Source organism: Balaenoptera musculus, chromosome 1 (genome assembly GCF_009873245.2).
Source record: "Balaenoptera musculus isolate JJ_BM4_2016_0621 chromosome 1, mBalMus1.pri.v3, whole genome shotgun sequence".
Lineage (NCBI taxonomy): Eukaryota > Metazoa > Chordata > Mammalia > Artiodactyla > Balaenopteridae > Balaenoptera > Balaenoptera musculus.
This window is the reverse complement of record NC_045785.1, coordinates 74,600,049-74,625,725: the sequence shown is the minus strand read 5'-3', so window position 1 is coordinate 74,625,725 and position 25,677 is coordinate 74,600,049. Positions and strand designations below refer to the sequence as shown.

Genomic DNA, 25,677 nt, shown 5'->3' with positions numbered 1-25,677 from the left:
ACACAGGAAACAAATGGAGACCAGGAGAGTCCAGACCTTGCAGAGCCTTGTTAGGAAAAACGTTTAGATTACATTCTAAGTGTAATGTTTTTTAATGAGCCCTTTAGGCCTGGAAGACTATCCGATTGACATATGAAAGGATTCTCTGGTTGCTGTGGGGAGAATGGATCAGAGGCAGGTAAAAGCAAAGAGGGGACACCATGGGAGGTTTTTTTTTTTTTTTTTTGTGGTTTATCCACACTACAGCACGTATCAGTAGTTTGTTCCTTTCTTTTTTTTTTTTAAATTAATTTATTTAATTTATTTATTTTTGGCTTCACTGGGTCTTCGTTGCCATGTGCAGGCTTTCTCTAGTTGCGGCTACTCTTCGTTGTGATGCGCGGGCTTCTCATTGCGGTGGCTTCTCTTGTTGCGGAGCAGGGGCTCTACTCTAGGAGCGCGGGCTTCAGTAGTTGTGGCGCACGGGCTTAGTTGTTCCGTGGCATGTGGGATCTTCCCGGACCAGGGCTCGAACCCGTGTCCCCTGCATTGGCAGGCGGATTCTTAACCACTGCACCACCAAGGGAAGCCCCAACCATGGGAGGTTGTTGCTGTAGTTCTAGTGAGAGAGGATGGTGACTTGGATGAAGGTGCAATGGAGGAGTGGATAATCAAGAAACATTTGCAAGCTAGAGTTGACAGGAGGGGTGAGAGAGATGAGTGCTGAGAATGACAGCCAGGTTTCTGGTAAGAGCAACAGGCTTGCTGTGCTTTGCATTTATTGCAACTGGGAAGACTAGAGGACAAGCCGATTTGGATATTAAGATGAAGGCTTCCCCGCTGTCTCTGCCCCAGGCACCAGGGTCCTTCTGCTCCCCTGGTCTGTCTACTCTGCCAGGGCTTGGGTTTCCTCTCCCCGGTCCTGGCTTTGGAGCTGGCTGCTCCTCATTCCTTGCTGCCCATACCCACAAGCCCCAGGGATGGCCATAAAAATATGTGCCTGTCCAGGCCAAACCACAATGTGTGGCTATTTTATACTAAAACCACGAACTTACTCTGAAACTTATCATATTAACAGCTATGTGAAGGTTGGATTTTTTTTCTCAGAACAACAATGTAACATTAAGCAGAAAAAAAAGCTACCATAATCTTGTAGAAAGCTGATACAGTGTCAAAGAGATATTTGTCCACCCATGTTCACAGCAGCATTATTTGCAATACCCAAAAGACAGAAGCAACCCAAGTGTCCATCAACGGATGAATGGATAAACAAAATGTGGTATATCCATACAATGGAATATTATTCATCCTTCAAAAGGAAGGGAATTCTGACATACGCTACAACAGGAATGAAAATTGAGTATATTATTATTATTATTATTATTTTATAAAGACAGTGAAATAGAGAGAAAGTCTTTTATTTATTTATTTATTTATTTATTTATTATGGCTGTGTTGGGTCTTCGTTTCTGTGCGAGGGCTTTCTCTAGTTGCGGCGAGCGGGGGCCACTCTTCATCGCGGTGCGCGGGCCTCTCACTATCGCGGCCTCTCTTGTTGCGGAGCACAGGCTCCAGACGCGCAGGCTCAGTAGTTGTGGCTCACGGGCCTAGTTGCTCCGCGGCATGTGGGATGTTCCCAGACCAGGGCTCGAACCCATGTCCCCTGCATTGGCAGGCAGATTCTCAACCACTGAGCCACCAGGGAAGCCCTGAGTATATTATTTTAAGGGAAATAAGCCAGTCACAAAAAGGCAAATACTGGGACTTCCCCGGCAGTCCAGTGGTTAAGACTCTACCTTCCAATGCAGGAGGCACGGGTTTGATCCCTGGTTGGGGAATTAAGATCCCACATGCCGTGTGGTGTGGCCAAAAACTTAAGAAAAAAGGCAAATACTGTATGAGTCCACTTACATGAGGTACTTACAACAGGTACATTCATAGAGATGGAAAGTAGAATGGTGGTGGCCAGGAGCTGAGGGGAAAGAGGAGTGGGGAGCTAGTGTTTAACAGGTACAGAGTCTCAGTTTCACAAGATGAAAAGAGTTCTGGAGATTGGTTGCACAACAATGTGAATGTACTTAACTCCCCTGAACTGTACTTAAAAATGGTTAAGAAGTTAAATTTCTTGTTTATGTATATTTCTATCTCAATGTAAAAATTATTTGAAAAAAGTGTATACAGTAAAAATAAATAAATTTAAACATAGCTCTTCTAGGTTAAAAAAGACCAATTTTCCTCTAACCAAAGCTCCATCTTGAAGACAGCACAGAAGCCTTATTTTTAAGGGCACCTTGAAGTGATCTGGAGGATTTCTGGGAAGGCAGGAGACCCCTGGAAGCCAGCAGCTTTCTTCTTGCTGCTGCTTGTGTCCCTCAGATCCTGGTTTTGTCCTGGTGAGCCGGGCTTTCCTACACCACCTCACTCTGGTGAGCAGGGCTATCCAGGAGTCTAGAAGCCCTCTGCAAAATGTAATGACCACCAGTGATAGGAATACAGATAACCATCAAGATTTGTACTTTCAACATGTTAGAGGTTCTCAGCCCATATAACTTTTTCTTCCTTTTGTCCTTTGGAAGACCTTAGAGCCATTCAGCAGTAAATGGAGCTGTCCTTAAGTTATTAAATGAAATGCCAGAGCCCCCAGCCAGGTTATTATAAGAAACTTACAATAAACAAAACAGTAGTTTTCCAGAGTCATTATCTAATGAAGGATTTAGTATACTGATGTGGTTAAGAGCACAGACCGCCTGGGCTCAAATCCACAGTGTTGCTGTAAGGATTAATCCATGGAGAGTATTGAGCGCCTAACACATGACATGTGCCAATTTGTGAGTTGAGTACATGAGATGATTATGTTAACTGTCATCATCATCAAATACATAAGCCTGTATTTCTTGACTTGTCACTTAGATCATCTGTTTGATTTGGACTTCTTCATCACACACAGCTCAGTCAGGGTAATCTGTCTTTCAGAAGTTTCTTCTTAGAAAAGGAAATTCTCCTTTCTGCCTTGTTATATATTTGAGATAAGAACATGGGGCTCCCAGCAGATCAAGAGAAAATGGGTCCCAGTATTTGCCTCATCTTTACCCAGGAAACCTCCATGGTGTTTATGAAAGACATCGGGCTGCTAGCTTCCAAGGAAAACAGTGCCAGTTCACAGAATGTTAAGTAGGGCATGCAATTTACAGTTCAGCATGTCTACACATTGACTTTCCCTGAACTTCAACCATTATCCAATGGAAGTAACAGTGTCATTTGGCTTTCCATGTTACAAAATACTTGATTGGTAATTTTAAAGTATTAAAGTATTAAGATGATTTAAAAATAGCCTTTAAGTAGGTGGTTAGAGCTATTTCTCATTTTTTTGGAATGAATTAAATGTCAAGAAATTAACAGCAACTTCTCTTTTTCTTTCCCACTCACATCCCACTGGTCACAAAGTCCTGGCATGATGACTCGTATGTCTCTCTCTCTCCCTCTTGCATTTCCTCTGCTGGACATCCTTGTCACCCTGCCTGGACATCAGTCCTCTCCATCTCTCATCTAGGCTGTTGCAACTGGTCATCCTACCGCTCATCCTACTTCCCACCAATTAATTTACCCTTGCTCTCCTGACAGAGTGATTTTCTGATTATACTGGTGGTACTAGGATAAGGTCCACGGGTTAGTAAAGCACTCAAGGCTCTTTGCCATCTGGACTCAGATGTCCTTCCTGGCACCTCTCCTGCTGCTGTTGCCCTCTCTATTACCATGCTTTGGCCAGAAGATCTCCCTGTTTCCTAATTGTCCACTACTCTTCTGAGCTTCCATGTTTTTGCACTTGTTTGTCTTTCTACCTGGAATGCCTTTCTCCAGCTGGAAACCTGCAAACCACCCTTCAAGATCCAGCTCAACCATATCTCTCTTCAGTGGGGCCTTTTCTTAACAGCCCAAAAGAGTTGGTCCCTCTCTGGTTTCCATGTCACTTTGTGTTTGTCTTTTTCCCATCCATAGCACTAATGGCAGTGCAATGTCATCATCTGTTTATGTGGTTGGCTTTTCCAATAATTCATGTAACCCCTTTGGGGGAGATAATATCTTATTCATCTTTGTATTCCCAGTGCCTGGCACATAGTAGATTCTCAATAATAATTTGATGAATGAATGAAAGAAAGAACAAACAAACATCAATGAGGTACAAATGTAAAGCTCTTGGTTTTTAAGTTTATTGTCACTGGTACTATAGATGGAATAAAATCCATTTAAAATAAATAACTCAACCTGTTTGTCATGGGCTGCCTCAAAAGCAGTTTAGGAAGCTGGCACCAGGGTAAGGCTATAAGAAAATCTGAGACCAGGAGGAACCAGACAGTGTCCCTCTGTGCATAACCAAGTCATGGCATCACGAGCTGAGTCATGGTCTCAGCTTGTGTCCCAGGGGTGTAGTGGAGACTGCTGTCTTGTATTATAGTGCCTGGCATGCAGCACGTGCACAATTAACATTCTTGAATGACTGAATAAATAGAAACATGAATAAGCATAAAAGTAGTTGAATGTAATTCGTTACATCCAATATATAATTTTGAGTTCAACTTTAAATTATGGAATTGGAAATGACTGGAAAATGGAAAATTGGTCTCAGTTCTACATGCACTTGATCCTCTTTTTGGGTCACATCTAATCTCTCAATGCCTCACTCTTATTAATAACATACATTTGGGTCTCTAGGCCGGAGACCTATGTAAGAAAAGTAGGAGTGCTTCTGTTTCCAGATGGAAATGGCCACCCTGGAAGCAAGGCTGACAAAACAAGCCTTCCAAGGTCTAAGGCAGACTCTAGCCTGCAGAACCAGCCTCAGTAGATAGAAGTGAAGAAGATGAAGTTTAAGGCAGAGATCTGAGCCCCAACAGCTGTCCCCTGCAAGCGGTGGCTCTGACCTCAGGATTTCTGTCAGTCACTCACACGTCCACTTGTCTCAGCCACCCACAGGATTGACCAGATCCCCTTCTGCAACCCTAGCCTAGCTGCTCCGCCTCACTGCTCCATGGTGTTCTAGCGGTCCCAGGAGCTGCCTCTTCCTTATCTCATGGTTAGTCTACACTTTGAAAAGTGGTTCAAATACATTTTCTTTTTTTTTTAGATAATTACATTCCTTCTTTTTTTTTACATTCCCACCAACAGTGCAAGAAGGTTCCCTTTTCTCCACACCCTCTCCAGCATTTACTGTTTCTAGATTTTTTGATGATGGCCATTCTGACCGGTGTGAGGTGATACCTCATTGTAGCTTTGATTTGCATTTCTCTAATGATTAGTGATGTTGAGCATCCTTTCATGTGTTTGTTGGCAATCTGTATATCTTCTTTGGAGAAATGTCAATTTAGGTCTTCTGCCCATTTTTGAATTGGGTTGTTTGTTTTTTTGATATTGAGCTGCATGAGCTGCTTGTGTATTTGGGAGATTAGTCCTTTGTCAGTTGCTTCATTTGCAAATATTTTCTCCCATTCTGAGGGTTGTCTTTTTGTCTTGTTTATGGTTTCCTTTGCTGTGCAAAAGCTTTGAAGTTTCATTAGGTCCCATTTGTTTATTTTTGTTTTTATTTCCATTTCTCTAGGAGGTGGGTCAAAAAGAATCTTGCTGTGATTTATGTCATAGAGTGTTCTGCCTATGTTTCCCTCTAAGAGTTTAATAGCATCTGGCACTACATTTAGGTCTTTAATCCAGTTTGAGTTTATTTTTGTGTATGGTGTTAGGGAGTGTTCTAATTTCATTCTTTTACATGTAGCTGTCCAGTTTTTTCATGCCATGATAAAATCCAAAGCTTTAAAGTAAGTTGTTGTAATTGTAGTGCACCCCAAGGCTCTGAGCTTTGACAGAGAACTTTGCTTACTGGGGAGCCTGAACTATTAACACTGATCCTTGCTCACATCTGGGTGTGTCCTTCACACCTCTGTTCATCTGCCCAGAGTCTGGGCCCCGGGAGCAGGGGAACACGTGGGCACCACCAGTCCCAGCCCCAAAGGAGGGCCCTAGAGTTAACTTCTCCCATACAGGGCTGAGGTCTTCAAGATCATGGTAAATTTAGCTTATAATTTCATGTTGACTCAGATTTTCCACATAGCTGAGCTACTGGGTTGTTGAATTATTGAAATAGCATTGTTATTTTAAAATTGAATTGTCCAAGGGTCTCCGTAATTTAAGTATCAATACATCAGTGCTCCTCAAATTTCGGTGTGAAAACAAATCACCTGGAGAATTTTATTAAAATCTGTATTCAGATTCAGCAGGCCTGGGGTAGAATCCAAGATTTTGTTTTTCTAACAAGCTCCCAGGTGACAACTGTGCTGCTTGTCCGAAGCACTCACTTTGAGTAACAAGTGTAGAGTCAGAACCTCAGGTGCCCTCTCTCCCATTAGCAAGGACAGGGTTACTCGTACTTCGTAAAAAAGAAATAAATTATTAATAACAGAGCAATCATCAAAACTTACTCATAAATCGGCCAGTTTCAGGGTCTCTCTCCATTTTCCAATCTGTGTATATCACTTCACCTTCCTAAAAATATTACAGATTCTTGATGAGACAACTTAAAAGACAAAAGTCCTCTTATTCATGTGCTAAGACTGACCATGACCCAAACAAATGCAAAGTAACAGGTCAATTTAATCAAATGATAATTTGGTGCAGTGTGGGGAGGGAAGGCTCAAAATGATTACTTGATTTTATATTAAACAAAAAAATGAATTTGTTGAGTTTTTATCTACACACATTGATGGGGAGAACACAGGCAATTATGAAGCTATTCTAGGTACACAAGTTCCAACTGCTGGGTTCCCAAAGTCGCTGTTAACAAAAAATTGTCCCAATAGACTGAAAGCTCCAGAAGGGGAGGGATCTAGTCTGGCTTATTCAGTGGTTTGTTCTCAGCATGTTACAAAGTCAGTACTTAATAAATATTCATGGAATAAGAGAGAAAGAGGGAATATGTATGGTACTCATCATCTTTGAAAGTTGAGAAGAGGAAACATAGAGTTCTAGCCAAATGACATAACAAGTAATATGTATTCCAGTTCTACTTATGGCCATTTTAAGGAGAAGAGAAAGAAGAGGGACCTGGTGTAAACAAGAGGCAGAAATTGCCACACAAAGGGGAAAGACAGACAGAACCAGTGAATGAAGAGGTGGGAGAGGTTCAGAAAAAATTTAGTCCCAGGCCACCATTTTATAAATGTAAAACCCATATGCAATCTCCTAATCCCAATGTTTTTTTCACTAAATAATAAGAGGAAAACACAGAGAAGGATATATATTAAGATGAGTCAAGAGAACTCAGAGGAAGGGATGGATTGGGATGCATAGGTGAGAGAGAGGAGATGGGAAAACATTTGATTTATGCAAAGTGAAGGACAATCTCATGGGACCAGGGCCACTCATTCATTCACTCATCTGTGCTTTCATTCATCCATGTCAACTCATTTAACAAAAAAGGACTGTGTGTGGCGCTGGAAATTCAGAGTCTGAGGACAAGCCCTCCCTCCCCTCTTGGTACACAGTCTAAGGGAGCAGACAGCCTGGGATGCGTCTACTGTACACCTCTAGCCCATCGCCTGTGGCACATCACCCTCGGAGTTACCATTTCCTGAGCACTCAGTGCTGCTGGAGTTGTTACGAGCTTTATGTACATGACCCCAGCCCTCACCAAAGTCCTGTAAGAGAGTTAATATCTCCTGGCTCTCACAGCTGGTATGTGGAACTCTGAAACTGAATCGAGTCACGGGAATAATTTGTACCAAGTTAATAAATATGTGTTGAGTGGTGATTACATCACCAGCCACTTGGCTAGAAACCTTCACATCCCTCTCCATCTGGTTACCTAGTTCCGACAATTCCACTGCCCCCATGCCTGTGTGACATTCTCAGCCCCACTGCTCAGGACCTCTTCACCGCTGGGTGGGCCCACCTGAGATCACTGTCTATCAGGCCTCTCTGCCTCCAGGGCTCCACTCCTTCCTGCTTCATCCCTGAGCCAGCCAACCTAGATCCCAGAGAGGCATCCCTTAAACTCTCTATCCAAAGCACAAGGATCAGTCAGCCATGCCAGGGGTTGGTAGGAGAGTGTCCCACTGGATGGTCAGCCCTGCGAGGGCAGGGAATTTTGGATGTCTGTTCTCTGCTATATTCCCTGGGCCAAGAACAGTGTTTGGTATATATTAAATGTTCAATAAATATCTGCTGAATAATGAATGACATTCACTCCAAGGAGTGCAAGGACTTGAAAGGCAGGAAAGAGTCTGGTAAAAAGAATGAGAGAAAAAATCAGAGCAGACAGAGAGAGTGAGTAGACTGGTGCAGATGGGGGTGAAGAGAGAGAAAGGGGCCAAATGATGCAGAATCTTACGTCATTTGGTATAAGGAGTTTGGATTTTTCATGTGTCACTAAAGTAGTCACTAAAGAGGAGTTTAAGCAGAGCGTGTCATGCTTTAATTTCTGCTTTAAGATTTTGTGGTCATTTCTCTTTCTAAAGCTATCATTCTTGGCTTACAAAACTTTGGTGTGCACAGAGACAAATATTATATGAATCCACTTACATGAGGTACCTAGAACAGTAAAATTCATTGAGACAGAAAGTAGAATGGTGGTGCCAGGAGTGGGAGGAAGTAGGGAATGGGGAGTTACTGCTTTAATTGCTATAGAAGTTTAATTTGGGAAAATGAAATAGTTCTCAAGACGGATGGTGGTGATAGTTACTCAACGATATGAATGTACTTAATACCACTGAATTGTACACTTAAGAATGGTTAGGGGGACCTTCAAGGTGGCAGAGGAGTAAGACGTGGAGATCACCTTCCTCCCTACAAATACATCAAAAATACTTCTACATGGGGAACAACTCCTACAGAACACCTACTGAATGCTGGCAGAAGACCTCAGACTTCCCAAAAGGGTCTTGGTGCTCCAGCCAGGTGTCAAGCCTGAGCCTCTGAGGTGGGAGAGCTGAGTTCAGGACACTGGACCACCAGAGACCTCCTGGCCCCACATAATATTAAATGGCAAAAGCTCTCCCAGAGATCTCCACCTCAACGTTAAGACCCAGCTCCACTCAACGACCAGCAAGCTCCAGTGCTGGAAACCCTATGCCAAACAACTAGCAAGACAGGAACACAACCCCACCCATTAGCAGAGAGGCTGCCTAAAATCATAATAAGGTCACAGACACCCCAAAACACACCACCAGATGTGGTACTGCCCACCAGAAAGACAAGATCCAGCCTCATCCAGCAGAGCACAGGCACCAGTCCCCTCCACCAAGAAGCCTACACAACCCAATGAACCAACCTTACCCACTGGGGGCAGACACCAAAAATAACGGGAAATACATACATGCAGCCTGTGAAAAGGAGACCCCGAACACAGTAAGCTAAGCAAAATGAGAAGACAGAAAAATACACAGCAGATGAAGGAGCAAGGTAAAAACCCACCAGACCAAACAAATGAAGAGGAAATAGGCAGTCTACCTGAAAAAGAAGTCAGAAATGATAGTAAAGATGATCCAAAATCTTGGAAATAGAATGGAGAAAATACAAGAAATGTTTAACAAGGACCTAGAAGAACTAAAGAGCAAACAAACAACAATGAACAACACAATAAATGAAATTTAAAATTCTCTAGAAGGAATCAATAGCAGAATAACTGAAGCAGAAGAATGGATACGTGACCTGGAAGATAAAATAGTGGAAATAACTACCACAGAGCAGAATAAAGAAAAAAGCATGAAAAGAATTGAGGACAGTCCCAGCGACCACTAGGACAACATTAAATGCACCAACATTTGAATTATAGGGGTCCCAGAAGAAGAAGAGAAAAAAAAGAGTCAGAAAATATTCAAAGAGATTATAGTTGAAAACTTCCCTAATATGAGAAAGGAAAAAGTCAATCAAGTCCAGGAAGCGCGGAGAGTAACATACAGGATAACTCCAAGGAGAAACACGTCAAGACACATATTAATCAAACTATCAAAAATTAAATACAAAGAAAAAATATTAAAAGCAGCAAGGGAAAAGCAACAAATAACATACAAGGGAATCCCCACAAGGTTAACAGCTGATCTTTCAGCAGAAACTCTGCAAGACAGAAGGGAGAGGCAGGACATATTTAAAGTGATGAAAGGGAAAAACCTACAACCAAGATTACTCTACCTAGCAAGGATCTCATTCAGATTCAACTGAGAAATTAAAACCTTTACAGACAAGCAAAAGCTAAGAGAATTCAGCACCACCAAACCAGCTTTACAACAAATGCTAAAGGAACTTCTCTAGGCAAGAAACACAAGAGAAGGAAAAGACCTACAATAAAAAACCCAAAACAATTAAGAAAATGGTAATAGAAACATACATATCGATAACAACCTTAAATGTAAATGGATTAAATGCTCCAACCAAAAGATACAGACTGGCTGAATGGATACAAAAATAAGACCCATATATATGCTGTCTACAAGAGACGCACTTCAGACCTAGGGACACATACAGACTGAAAGTGAGGGGATGGAAAAAGATATTCCATGCAAATGGAAATCAAAAGAAAGCTAGAGGAGCAATTCCCATATCAGACAAAATAGACTTTAAAATAAAGACTATTACAAGAGACAAAGAAGGACGCTACATAATGATCAAGGGATCAATCCAAGAAGAAGATATAACAATTGTAAATATTTATGCACCCAACATAGGAGCACCTCAATACATAAGGCAAATGCTAACAGCCATAAAAGGGGAGACCGACAGTAACATAATCATAGTAGGGGACTTTAACACCCCATCTGTCACCAATGGACAGATCATCCAAAATGAAAATAAATAAGGAAACTCAAGCTTCAAATGATACATTAAACAAGAGGTACTTAATTGATATTTATAGGATATTCCATCCAAAAACAACAGAATACACTTTCTTCTCAAGTGCTCATGGAACATTCTCCAGGATAGATCATATCTTAGGTCACAAATCAAGCCTTGGCAAATCTAAGAAAATTGAAATTGTATCAAGTATCTTTTCCGACCACAACGCTATGACAATAGATATCAATTACAAAAAAATCTGTAAAAAATACAAACATATGGAGGCTAAACAATACACTACTAAATAACCAAGACATCACTGAAGAAATCAAACAGGAAATCAAAACAAACCTAGAAACAAATGACAATGAAAACATGACGACCCAAAACCTATGGGATGCAGCAGGAGCAGTTCTAAGAGGGAAGTTTATAGCAATACAATCCTACCTCAAGAAACAAGAAACATCTCAAATAAACAACCCAAACTGACACCTAAAGCAATTAGAGAAAGCAGAAAAAAAAGATCCCAAAGTTAGCAGAAGGAAAGAAATCATAAAGATCAGATCAGAAATAAATGAAAAAGGAATGAAGGAAATGATAGCAAAGATCAATAAAACTAAAAGCTGGTTCTTTGAGAAGATAAACGAAATTGATAACACATTAGCCAGACTCCTCAAGAAAATAAGGGAGAAGACTCAAATCAATAGAACTAGAAATGAAAAAGGAGAAGTATCAACTGACACTGCAGAAATACAAAGGATCATGAGAGATTACTACAAGCAACTATATGCCAAAAAATGGACAACCTGGAAGAAATGGACAAATTCTTAGAAAAGCACAACCTCCCGAGACTGAACCAGGAAGAAATAGAAAATATAAACAGACCAATCACAAGCACTGAAATTGAAACTGTGATTAAAAATCTTCCAACAAACAAAAGCCCAGGACCAGATGGCTTCACAGGCGAATTCTATCAAACATTTAGAGAAGAGCTAACACCTATCCTTCTCAAACTCTTCCAAAATATAGCAGAGGGAAGAATCCTCCCAAACACATTCTATGAGGCCACCATCACCCTGATACCAAAACCAGACAAAGATGTCACAAAGAAAGAAAACTACAGGCCAATATCACTGATGAACATAGATGCAAAAATCCTCAACAAAATACTAGCAAACAGAATCCAACAGCACATTAAAAGGATCATACACCATGATCCAGTGGGGTTTATCCCAGGAATACAAGGATTCTTCAATATATGCAAATCAATCAATGTGATACACCATATTAACAAATTGAAGGAGAAAAACCATATGATCATCTCAATAGATGCAGAAAAAGCTTTCGACAGAATTCAACTCCCATTTATGATAAAGACCCTCCAGAAAGTAGGCATAGAGGGAACTTACCTCAACATAATAAAGGCCATACATGACAAATCCACAGCCAACATCGTTCTCAATGGTGAAAAGCTGAAACCATTTCCACTAAGATCAGGAACAAGACAAGGCTGCCCACTCTCCCCACTATTATTTAACATAATTTTGGAAGTTTTAGTCTCAGCAATCAGAGAAGAAAAAGAAATAAAAGGAATCTAAATCAGAAAAGAAGTAAAGCTGTCACTGTTTACATATGACATGATACTATACATAGAGAATCCTAAAGATGCTACCAGAAAACTACTAGAGCTAATCAATGAATTTGGTAAAGTAGAAGGATACAAAATTAATGCACAGAAATCTCTTGCATTCCTATACACTAATGATGAAAAATCTGAAAGAGAAATTAAGGAAACTCTCCCATTTACCACTGCAACAAAATGAATAAATACCTAGGAATAAACCTACCTAAGGAGACAAAAGACCTGTATGCAGAAAACGATAAGACACTGATGAAAGAAATTAAAGGTGATACCAACAGATGGAGAGATATACCATGTTCTTGGATTGGAAGAATCAACATTGTGAAAATGACTATACTACCCAAAGCAATCTACAGGTTCAGTGCAATCCCTATCAAACTACCCATGGCATTTTTCACAGGACTAGAACTAAAAATGTCACAATTTGTATGGAAACACAAAAGACCCTGAATAGCCAAAGCAATCTTGAGAAAGAAAACCGGAGCTGGAGGAATCAGGCTCCTGGACTTCAGACTATACTACAAAGCTGCAGTAATCAGGACAGCATGGTACTGGCACAAAAACAGATATATAGGTCAATGGAACAGGATAGAAAACCCAGAGATAAACCCACGCACATATGGTCACCTTATCTTTGATAAAGGAGGCAGGAATGTAGAAAAGCCAGCCTCTTCAATAAGTGGTGCTGGGAAAACTGGACAGCTACATGTAAAAGAATGAAATTAGAACACTCCCTAACACCATACACAAAAATAAACTCAAAATGGATTAAAGACCTAAATGTAAGGCCAGACACTATAAAACTCTTAGAGGAAAACATAGGCAGAACACTCTATGACATAAATCACAGCAAGATCCTTTTTGACCCACCTCCTAGAAAAATGGAAATAAAAACAAAAATAAACAAATGGGACCTAATGAAACTTCAAAGCTTTTGCACAGCAAAGGAAACCATAAACAAGACAAAAAGATAACTCTCAGAATGGGAGAAAATATTTGCAAACGAAGCAACTGACAAAGGACGAATCTCCCAAATATACAAGCAGCTCATGCAGCTCAATATCAAAAAAACAAACAACCCAATCCAAAAATGGGCAGAAGACCTAAATCGACATTTCTCCAAAGGAGATATACAGATTGCCAACAAACAGGTGAAAGGATGCTCAACATCACTGATCATTAGAGAAATGCAAATCAAAACTACAAGGAGGTTATCACCTCACACCAGTCAGAATGGCCATCATCAAAAAATCTAGAAACAATGAATGCTGGAGAGAGTGTGGAGGAAAGGGAACCCTCTTGCACTGTTGTGGGAATGTAAATTGATACAGCTACTATGGAGACAGTATGGAGGTTTCTTAAAAAACTAAAAATAGAACTACCATACGACCCAGAAATCCCACTACTGGGCATATACCCTGAGAAAACCATAATTCTAAAAGAGACATGTACCACAATATTCACTGAAGCTCTATTTGCAATAGCCAGGACATGGAACTAACCTAAGTGTCCATCAACAGATGAATGGATAAAGAAGATATTGCACATATATACAATGGAATATTACTCAGCCATAAAAAGAAACGAAATTCAGTTATTTGTAGTGAGGTGGATGGACCTAGAGACTGTCATACAAAGTGAAGTAAGTAAGAGAGAAACAAATACCGTATGGTAACACATATATATGCAATCAAAAAAAAAAAAAAAAGGGTCTGAAGAATCTAGGGGCAGGACAGGAATAAAGACGTAGACATAAAGAAAGGAGTTGCAGACACAGGAAGGGGGAAGGGCAAGCTGGGACGAAGTGACAGAGTGGCATGGACATATATACACTACCAAATGTAAACTAGATATCTAGTAGGAAGCAGTTGCATAGCACAGGGAGATCAGCTTGGTGCTTTTTGACCACCTAGAGGGGTGGGATGGGGAGGGTGGGAGGGAGACGCAAGAGGGAGGGGATATGGGGATATATATATATGTATAGCTGATTCACTTTGTTATACAGCAGCAACTAACACAACCATGCAAAGCAATTATACTCCAATAAAGATGTTAAAAAAAAATAAGAAAGAAAACTTACGGATTATGCAGCCAGAAAAAAAACATGGTTAAGATGGTAAATTTCATGTTTATGCATATTTTGTCATTATTGTTATTACATTCGGTTGTTATTTATCTTTTGAATTGAGTGAGTTTTTCACTCTCTTTCCTACTAGATTGTTCTGGCCTAACAAAGCAATATATTTTCTTAGTGAATCTCTAACACTTAGCATGGTTTCTTCCATATGGTATAGGTGTTTGATAAATATTTGCAGGCTGATCAAAAAATTATTAGTAAAAAGAGTCATACCTAATTTTATAGACTTTTCCACTTTTGTTCAGGAACATCTCAAATATGATGCTATGAGGCACTGAGGTGAAAACTTTTAAATGCAAGCAAGCGTATAAAAATATGAAACAGTATAATTATTGTAAACCAAAAGACAGAAGACTAAAAAAAATATTGTAAGTCCTCAAAAGGCAAACATACTGTAGAGGTCATAATCACATATTTCAATGTAATTTAGAAGCAGATAATTCCAACTCACCTCTGTTCCCACAAAGAACTTGGTGCAGAAGTCATCTATTGGCTTGAGATGATTGCCCAACCCACCTTCCAGATTCTGGTATGGGTTCATTTCTCCTGCCTTCGTTGCTTTGCTTTGGGCTAACATTTTGTCTTTTGGAGGTGTATGGATAGAAGAAACACATATTTACACTGAAAGATCTTCTAAAATATAGTTAGTTTGTATTCTCTGTCCTTTGTCACACATATCCGCCCCATTTCCTCCCCAGTGTGGTGGGCATAAGTCCAAGCGTTTTTAAACTTCTAATTTAGCAGTAGGATGCCTTTTTCAAACCAAAGTTTGTGCAGACTCCCCTGCCTGTAAAACTGATCAAAGCTGCACTGCTCTGGTTGAAGTGTTTCACGGGTGGGAAAGGGAAGATTCCTCTGCCCACTTTTCAGGGGCTCTAGAAGTTTCCATGGCACAGTTTGAAAACTACTTCTACATCATTTACATCATTTCAGAATTATTTACAGTATATTGGACACAAAATACTTCCTCTGGGTTAAATAACACCCTTGATTTTCTTAATAAGTCATTGGTATTTCTCTTGACTTGTTAACACCCTTGATATTATCTAATGAGAAACTCATGTCATTTTTATTCAGTTGGCATCATATAGCAATTTTTCAAATAATTCAAGGTTAGCCTTTCAAGTACCAAAAATTTTTTAACTTCTAAAAAATAAATCCATCTAAAATGTGTTACTTGTTTGTTATAAACACAGCGCACGGAACACAATTTAATGTTTGCTGATTAGTTCAGGTTTATTATTTATGAACATCAATGATTGTGCTATATTACAGCTATCCATGCAAACAGTAAGAGCACAGCTAATCTGGGGGCTGAAACTCAAATGTTATCTGGAACTTCTTTCTTTTTAAAAGTATCTGATGTTAGTCAGATACTTTTGTTATCTAAAATTAATAAATGTTATTTGTTGATATCTAAAATTAATAAATGTTATTTGAAGCTTTGGAAAAGAGAGAAAAGCATTAATAAAATAACAAAAATCCTTCATTATCATGTTTCCCAGAGGTAACCACTATTAAAATATTGGTATATTTTTCCCTCTATTACTTTTTGGTGAATATATATAGACTATTTTTTAAGTGAGTATTCTAGCTTTTTATCCTGCTTTTCTATTCTCTTAAAGATATGTCTGGGGCATTTTCCCAAATCACTTATTTTTTTTTAAATGTGATATTAAATTTCTGGGAAAGATCATAAAGAAATATAAGCTCGCAATACTTAACTCATCACACTTCCTTAATGCATCCTCTGGGTTGTATCAATCATGGGAAAATCAACTAACAAACATATACATGAAAACTAAAATAGGAGAAGAAAACTCCAGCTATACTAAAAATACACATTGCATTTCAAAAAACTTTTGAAAGTAATTCCAGGCAAAAGTAAAAGATAATCATCATGATTTAGTAGGTACAGTCAACCAACACTTCCTTTTTTGGGATCTACACGTTCTGAGCAGTCCCTTTCATATTGGGTAAGACATTAAAAACAAGTACCAAAGTAAGCCAAACATGGAAGCTTTAAATAGCTGTATTATGAAGTATCATCAATATTTCAAGAAATAACTAGGCACATTCAATCACATTGTTCTTACTAAAAGATATTATTCATAATACATTTAGCAAGAGCAAAAAGGCATTTCGTACCCATTTAATACATAAAATTAAAATCATTAAAATATTTATTTCAAATTCTTCACTCTCATTTTTATGTCTGTTTTTCTCTTTTTAAAATCATGTACATAAATATATTAGTAGAGTAGAACATGTGTATAATTCGTAAATAAATACATGTTCACTGGGGATATGTGCTCAAAAATGTTTCCTGAGGGGGTGCAAGATAGAAAGATTTGGAACCCTCTGGTCTAACAAGGGGAGCCAAGAGCCTGATCCAGGGGTCACTACTGATAATGAAAAGGAAAAGGCAAATGTGCAATGCATTATAAACAAAGACTTAATTACCCTGTGTGATAGACTGGGCATGGCGGCCTCAGGAGAGAGGCAGGGATGACTCACGTTATGAGTTCTGTTCCAGACACATTGATGTTGTAGGATTAGGTTGGGTTCAATCCCAAGAGATGGTGAGAGGCGAGATTTAAGGATTCTCAGCAGAGGTGAGCGAATACACTGTGTTACCAAAGGGAGAGTGCATAACAAGGAAAGCACACAGCTGAAGTTAGAGTTTGAGGTATATTCATGATGAGAGGGCAGTAAGGTGAAACGGAGCCAGGAAAGAGGAAAGAAACTGAAGGAGGATCAGGAAAATCACAAAAGCCAAGGTGGGAGCTCCAAGAAAAGGGGCTTAGTTGATAGAGTTTAATGTGATGGTCAAAGAGGATGAAGCCAGAGAAAAATGTTATCATCAACTGCATTTACTCAGACTTGACCAGAATAACTTGGATATTTATTCAATTCAATGTCATCCTCATGGGTCATGGATTTTCCATCACCAGGAATAGTAATAATAATAGCAGCTAACATTTACTGAGTGCTTACTACATGTCAGACACTAAACTGTGTGGGCTAAACCATTTCATTCAGTTCTCACAGTAACTCCTGAGGTGGTAAAGCATTAATCCTCCTCCCTGGGTGAGTAAACTGAGCCTCAGAGAGATTCAGTAGCTTGCCCAAGGGCTCACGCATGGTAGCTAACATTTATTGTGGGTTGATGATGGACTGTTCTTAGAGCTTTACATGTATTAACTCATTTTATCTTCACAACACTCTAAGAGGTAGTTATCTTTATTATTTACTCCCCTTGTCTTCATCTCTCCCTTTTCAAACAGGTGGGGAAAAAAAAAAAAGTAAGGCACAGAGAGATAAAGCCATTCGATCTGTTCAAATAATAAATTGTGGCTTTGTGATTTAAACCCAGACTTCAGAATCCACATCCTAAAGTATTCTGACACATTGCTTAGAAGAATATAATGGAGGCTTTGAAGAAAATTCCCAAAGAGGCATTCCAGAACCATTTAGAGCAAAGGTTTGTATGGAAACACAAAAGACTCCGAATAGCCAAAGCAATCTTGAGAAAGAAAAACGGAGCTGGAGGAATCAGGCTCCCAGACTTCCGACTACACAACAAAGCTACAGTAATCAAGACAGTATGGTACTGGCACAAAAACAGAAATATAGATCAATGTTACAGGATAGAAAGCCCAGTGATAAAACCACACACGTATGGTCACCTTATTTTTGATAAAGGAGGCAAGAATATATAATGGAAAAAAGACAGCCTCTTCAATAAGTGGTGCCAGGAAAACTGGCCAGCTACATGTAAAAGAATGAAATTAGAACACTCCCTAACACCATACACAAAAATAAACTCAAAATGAATTAAAGACCTAAATGTAAGGCCAGACACTATAAAACTCTTAGAGGAAAACATAGGCAGAACACTCTATGACATAAATCACAGCAAGATCCTTTTTGACCCACCTCCTAGAGAAATGGAAATAAAAACAAAAATAAACAAATGGGACCTAATGAAACTTAAAAGTTTTTGCACAGCAAAGGAAAACATAAACAAGACAAAAAGACAACCCTCAGAATGGGAGAAAATATTTGCAAACGAAGCAACTGACAAAGGATGAATCTCCAAAATATACAAGCAGCTCATGCAGCTCAATATCAAAAAAACAAACAACCCAATCCAAAAATGGGCAGAAGACCTAAATCGACATTTCTCCAAAGGAGATATACAGATTGCCAACAAACAGGTGAAAGGATGCTCAACATCACTGATCATTAGAGAAATGCAAATCAAAACTACAATGAGGTATCACCTCACACCAGTCAGAATGGCCATCATCAAAAAATCTATAAACAATAAATGCTGGAGAGGGTGTGGAGGAAAGGGAACCCTCTTGCACTGTTGTGGGAATGTAAATTGATACAGCCACTATGGAGAACAGTATGGAGGTTCCTTAAAAAACTAAAAATAGAACTACCATACGACCCAGAAATCCCACTACTGGGCATATACCCTGAGAAAACCATAATTCAAAAAGAGACATGTACCACAATGTTCATTGAGGCTCTATTTACAGTAGCCAGGACATGGAAGCAACCTAAGTGTCCATTGACAGATGAATGGATAAAGAAGATGTGACACATACAAACAATGGAATATTACTTAGCCATAAAAAGAAACGAAACTGAGTTATTTGTAGTGAGGTGGATGGACCTAGAGTCTGTCATACAGAGTGAAGTAAGTCAGAAAGAGAAAAACAAATACCGTATGCTAACACATATATATGGAATTAAAAAAAAAAAGGTTCTGAAGAAACTAGGGGCAGGAATAAAGACGCAGACATAGAGAATGGAGTTGAGGACACGGGGAGGGGGAAAGGTAAGCTGGGACGAAGTGAGAGAGTGGCATGGACATATATACACTACCAAATGTAAACTAGATATCTAGTGGGAAGCAGCCGCATAGCACAGGGAGATCAGCTCAGGGCTTTGTGACCACCTAGAGGGGTGGGATAGAAAGGATGGGAGGGAGACCCAAGAGGGAGGAGATATGGGGATATATCTATACGTATAGCTGATTCACTTTGTTATAAAGCAGAAACTAATACACCATTGTAAAGCAATTATACTCCAATAAAGATGTTAAAAAAAAAAAAAGAATAAGTATAGAACTTCTTAAAGTGACTACTTACACAGGCACTGATTTTTATGGATCTAACATTTCAAAGGAAATGTTAAGAGAATAACACAACAACTTAAAAGAGTGTAAATCACAGACTAGGAGAAAATATTTGCAAATCATATTTGATAAAGAACTAGTATGTAGATTATATTAAGAACTCTTAAGATGTAATAATAAGAAAACAAACAACACAAGTAAAAAATGGACAAAAGATGTGGACACTTTACCAAGGAAGATATACAGGTGGCAACCAAATACATGAAAATATGTTCAACATCTTTAGCCATTAGGTAATCATGAGTAAGATAATCAGTACACACATTTTATTTTATTTAATTAATTTATTTATTTGGCTGCGCCACGTGGCATATGAGATCTTAGTTCCCCGACCAGGGATTGAACCTGTGCCCCCTGCAGTGGAAGCACAGAGTCTTAACCACTGGACCACCAGGGAAGTCCCAGTACACACATTTTAGAATGGTTAAATTAAAAGGGCTAGTCACACCAATTGCTTGTGAGGATGTGGAAGAACAGGAACTCTCATATACTGCCAGGGGAATGTAAAATGGTACAACCAGTTTGGAAAACACTGACAGTTTCTTTAAAAAGTTAAACATACACCTGCCATATGATCTAATCAGTCTCTTCCTAGGTATTTACCCAAGACAAATGAAAGCATATGTCCATACAAAGACTTGTATATGAACACTCATAGAAGCTTTATTTATAATAGCCCTAAGCTGAAAACAACCCAAATGTCCATCAACAGGGGAACGGATAAACATCTGTGGTATATCCATACAATGAAATACTACTCTGGAATAAAAAGGAATAAACTATTGATACACACAACAACATGGATGAATCCCAAAATAATTAGCTGATTGAAAGAAAGACAGACAAAAAAGTGTAACTGTGTGATTTACATAAAATTCTAGCAAATGCAAACTGTTATATAGTGACAGAATCAGTGTTGGCTTGAGGGTGGAGGTAGGGGAGGTCCTGGAGGAAGGGACTGCAAAGGGAATCCCTATAAGAGTTAACTTTTGGGAGTGATGGCTATGTTCATTATCTTGATTATAGTGATGGTTTCATGGGTTTTTAATATGTAAGAACTTATCAAATTGAACATTTTAACATGTGCATTTTATGGTATGTCGATTACACCTCAATAAAGTTGTTAAAAGTAAGGAAAAAACCCCACACTTTAAAAGATTTAATGGTATCCTTACTATAAATTGGATAAAAGCACTGACACCCTCATGATCACCTTTTTTCATTAGGTTAAAAAAGGACATTGATAACTTTTTACAAGTTACAGTCTTGATTTCCTAGATTATAAATTGATAACGAAAATTCCCAGCTTGCAGGACTGTTCTGATTACCAACGTCTATTTTACTCACCATTGCACCCCCAGTGCCTAGCATAAAATAAACACTTCATAAATATTTGTTAAATGAATAAAAGCATGTGCAATATTAGAGCACTACTTGACCCTTGGTTGGAATTCAATACATGGTAACCAATAATCGAATACAAGAGGAGGAGTAGGAGAAGGAGGAAACTCTCCTTACTCACTCTCTAGAATGAAGGGGGCCCGAATACATAAAACACATGGAATATTTTAATATTGCTTTGAAAATGTCTATAAAAATTCAGTGATTCCATTTTTTTAGCATGAGGTCTTGGGTTGTATCTATGAAACACACAGCTTCAAAGTGAATTTTGCCCAAGCTGGGTATTAGTTATATAATATGTTTTTCTTAGATGTCCTATTATTTAACTGAACATTGAACAATTTATAAATGTAAATCCTTTTGATAAGGCAAATGTTTGGAAAATACTTCAGTTGCTAGTGATTCTTGTACATTTTCATTATGCATTGCTCTCCAGGTGGGATATTAATCCACAACTTTATTCGAACAATTTTGACAGCTCATATGCATACCCTTCAATTACTTCAACAAAGGTGTATAGGTTGAGATATATTTAAAAGTCAAGGGGCTTCCCTGGTGGCGCAGTGGTTAAGAATCCGCCTGCCAATGCAGGGGACATGGGTTTGAGCCCTGGTCCAGGAAGATCCCACATGCCGCGGAGCAGCTAAGCCCGTGTGCCACAACTACTGAGCCTCCGCTTTAGAGCCCGCGAGCCGCAACTACTGAAGCCTGTGCTCTTAGAGCCTGTGCTCCACAACAAGAGAAGCCATGGCAATGAGAAGCCCGCGCACTGCAACGAAGAGTAGCCCCTGAGTAGCCCCTGCTCTTTGCAACTAAAGAAAGCCCGCGTGCAGCAACGAAGACCCAACACAGCCAAAAAAAAAAAAAGTCAATTGTTCTTTCTTTCCTCAGTTTTCTCATGGTGCTGTATAAATATTAATTTTTCTATTCTATTCTGATTGAGAATGGTAATTTGTTTCTGAGCACTTCATAACTTAGTTTGCTAGATTTGAGATGCATTCCATTCTGTAGAATTATTCTTGACCACATACATATTCATTAAGTGAGCTTCGTTAGTTAAATTTTTTAGTGTAATGAATTTTCAAAAATATATGAATGTGCTCAATAACTGTGAAACTGAATTGAACTGAGTTCTGTCAAGTCTTTTGGTGTGTATAGGCAGTTTTAGTGTGTTGGCTATAGCGATTACAGCCTTTGTAAAGTTCCATATTGGAGGGTTTGCTTTTCTGTATTTTTTTTTTTTTTTAATTAGACTATCCTAGCAAGTACTCACCTTAGACATAAGGAACTACTAACACCCGAACTTCATTAAATGCCTTTTTAATAAGCAAAGGCAGTTACCTTGTGCTTTGTAAAGAAGACTGTCTTCACTCAGGCTTAACTTGGTTGGGCAGTGGTCTAAAGTTGTTTCACCTTTAGACAGCCTTACCTTTTGAGAGAACATACAAGAAAGATTATTTCCATATATCCTTAAATTATCCATGGCTGGTTTATTCTTGCTTCTCCCTTCTGCCCCCAGATCTCTATGTCCCTACTTCCCTCTCCTTCTCCCTTCTTCATTCTCCCTCAGATTCTGGTTACTTTTCCCCAATGGCAGGCACCTAAACCACAGTTTCTAAAACCAGGCTACTGAGGGGAGCTTGTCTGGGGGCTCATTTCCAAATCCCAAAGTCTCATGTGTTGTTAAGCTTCTGAAAATGTTTTGTCTTCTCTTCCATAAAATCTCATTGTTGGTTTTAATATAAAATAATGGCCTATTCCCCTGTTCCCTAAATCTTTTAGTTAAACAAAGCTCCAAACTGTTGTGCAGGGACCTTGCATTCCCCTGGAACTGTCAAGTCCCTTCAGGGACACACATGCCCCTGAGTTCCAGGATGGCCCTGAGTCTGCTCCAGAATGGGAAACTGTCACACTTTACATTTTCCCCTCATGTCTCCCTCCCCACTTTTCTCCAACAGGATGTTTGTCCACATGCTATACAATTATTCTCAGGTGAATTTTTGTTTGCTTGTTTCTTTTAAAACTATCTACAGCTCAGTAAATCCTACCCTAGAAAATTTCTAATCCTCTCTATTTAATTTCTAATCCTAGTTACTTCAGGAATATTCTCACCCCTCTGTGCTCTCTCTTCCACCGGGAGCAAATACATGATAATGTAATTCTAGTGATACTTGTAAATCAGAGGAAAAGAAAATTATTAAGTTTGGAATTAGAATTAAACATTCCAAAGAAAAAGAGCCATCAATGTCAGAAGTTCATTCATACTTTTCACATACTTCCCATCCACAGCCTTATCTTTCTTAAATTAAAGCTACTTTTCTTCAAGCTCTGCCACTGAAGATAACTACAAATAATTTCTCTTTCAATTACTTTCAGTTTTATTTGTTCATAGGTATTACAATACAATTCGACTATTGATATGCAAAATACGTAGAATTTTGGCTACAGGAGGGGTAAAATTAGCTTTCCCAGGCTAACCTAAGAGCCTACCAATTTTTAAGCAACTGCTATGCAAATGAATAATTATTACACAAGCCATTGGTAAGTTGTGCCTTGCTTATACATGAACAAATATCAATCTTGAGTTCACAATAACTGTGATTTCTGCCTTGACCTAGGCAGACCTTATCTTAACTCTTAACGAACAACTGATTGGTTGAATGAATACATGGATTGTAATGTCCTGTGTTAATCTGAGCTGCTCTACTTTTATAGTGTGTGTATATGTATGTATGTCTATGCGTATAAGCCATATAGTGTATATAAGCAAATAAAATGGACTAAATCCCATGTTACTTACCTTAGAAAGAGGTTTCCAGGAGAGATTTAGATGCAAAAAAGTGGATGGTACATCAAAAGGAACTTCAATACTTTCTTCTTTCTTTTTCTCTGTTGGTGGTTGAGGGGTTAAGGCTTTCTGTGGTCTGATATCCCAAAAACATATTGTGCTTTAAAAAAAGTTGACAGTTTATTTTTTAACCAAGTACAAAGAAGAGGTGTAACCTCAGGACTACCATTCTTGCTGCTACACATTACCAATGTGATCATGGCTATATTTAATATCTCTGAATTTAAGATTTTTATGAAATAGGACTGTTTTGCATTGAATATTTTGGGGAATTATACCGTTTATAGGGTTATTTAATGACTTTGCTAGTACTGAGACTAATATTATCATACATGAGAGCTGAGTTTGGAGATTGACACAATCTTTTTTTAAAACATAACAGTTTTATTGAAATATAACCCATATATCACAAAATTCACCCATTTAAAGTACTCAATTCAGTGGTTTTTAATACATTCACTGAGCTGTGCAAGGCATTACCACAATCGATTTTAGAAGATTTTCATCACCTCCCAGAAGAAAACGTGTACATATTACCAGTCAGTCCCCATTTCCCTCAATCCCTCCGACTAGCCCTGGGCTACCACTAACCTACTTCCTGTCTCTACAGATTTGTCTATTCTGGACATTTCATATAAATGGAATCATATAGTATGTGGTCTTTTGTGACTGGTTTCTTTCATTTAGCATGTTTTCAAAGGTCATTCATGATGTAGTATATATCAGTACATCATTCCTTTTTATTGCCAAATAACATTCCATTGTATGGACTATACTACACTTTATTTATCCATTCATCATTTGATGGACTGACGAATGAATAAATTTGGGTTATTTCCCTTTTTTGCTATTATGAATAATGCTGTTATGAACATTTGTTGGTAAGTTTTGTGTGGATGTAGGTTTTCATTTCTCTTGGATATATATTTAGGAGTGGAATTGCTGGGTTATATGGTAACACCTATGTTTAATCTTTTGAAGAACTGCTAGATTGTTTTCCAAAGCAACTGGATCATTTTTGAGGATTCCAATTTCTCTACACCCTCACCAAATGTATTATTTTTTTTTGTCTTGAGGATTCCAATTTCTCTACATTCCCACCAACATTTACTATTTTTTGTCTTTTTTAAACTTTAGCTATCCTAGTGGGTGTGAAGTGGTATCTCATCAAAAGTGATTCTGGGGCTTCCCTGGTGGCGCAGTGGTTGAGGGTCTGCCTGCCAATGCAGGGGACGCAGGTTAGGGCCCTGGTCTGGGAGGATCCCACGTGCCGCGGAGCAACTGGGCCCGTGAGCCACAACTACTGAGCCTGCGCGTCTGGAGCCTGTGCTCCTCAACAAGAGAGGCCGCGACAGTGAGAGGCCCGCGCACCGCGATGAAGAGTGGCCCCCACTTGCCACAACTAGAGAAAGCCCTCGCACAGAAACGAAGACCCAATGCAGCCAAAAATACATAAATAAAAATAAATAAATTTATTAAAAAAAAAAGTGATTCTGATTTGCATTTCCTTGTGCTTTTGGGGTAATATCTAGGAAATCAGTACCTAATCCAAGGTCATAAACATTTACATTTATGTTTGCCTATGTTTTCTTCTAAGAGTTTTACAGTTTTAGCTCTTATATTTAGGTCTTTATTTCATTTTC

The 25,677-nt window shown here is 38.9% G+C and overlaps 1 protein-coding gene across 3 annotated transcripts in view; it reads right to left on the bottom strand.

Annotated features, from left to right (window-relative positions):
- DNAI3 (dynein axonemal intermediate chain 3) overlaps positions 1-25,677 on the bottom strand; it is a 103,173-nt gene that overhangs the window by 10,148 nt on the left and 67,348 nt on the right. For all 3 annotated transcript variants that reach the window (XM_036870826.1, XM_036872276.1, XM_036871519.1), the window contains 4 exons: positions 23,987-24,134; positions 22,528-22,615; positions 15,025-15,155; positions 6,447-6,510 (listed from right to left, as the gene is read on the bottom strand). In XM_036870826.1, the coding sequence (XP_036726721.1) occupies positions 6,447-6,510; positions 15,025-15,155; positions 22,528-22,615; positions 23,987-24,134 (431 nt within the window). The remainder of the gene's footprint in view (positions 1-6,446; positions 6,511-15,024; positions 15,156-22,527; positions 22,616-23,986; positions 24,135-25,677) is intronic.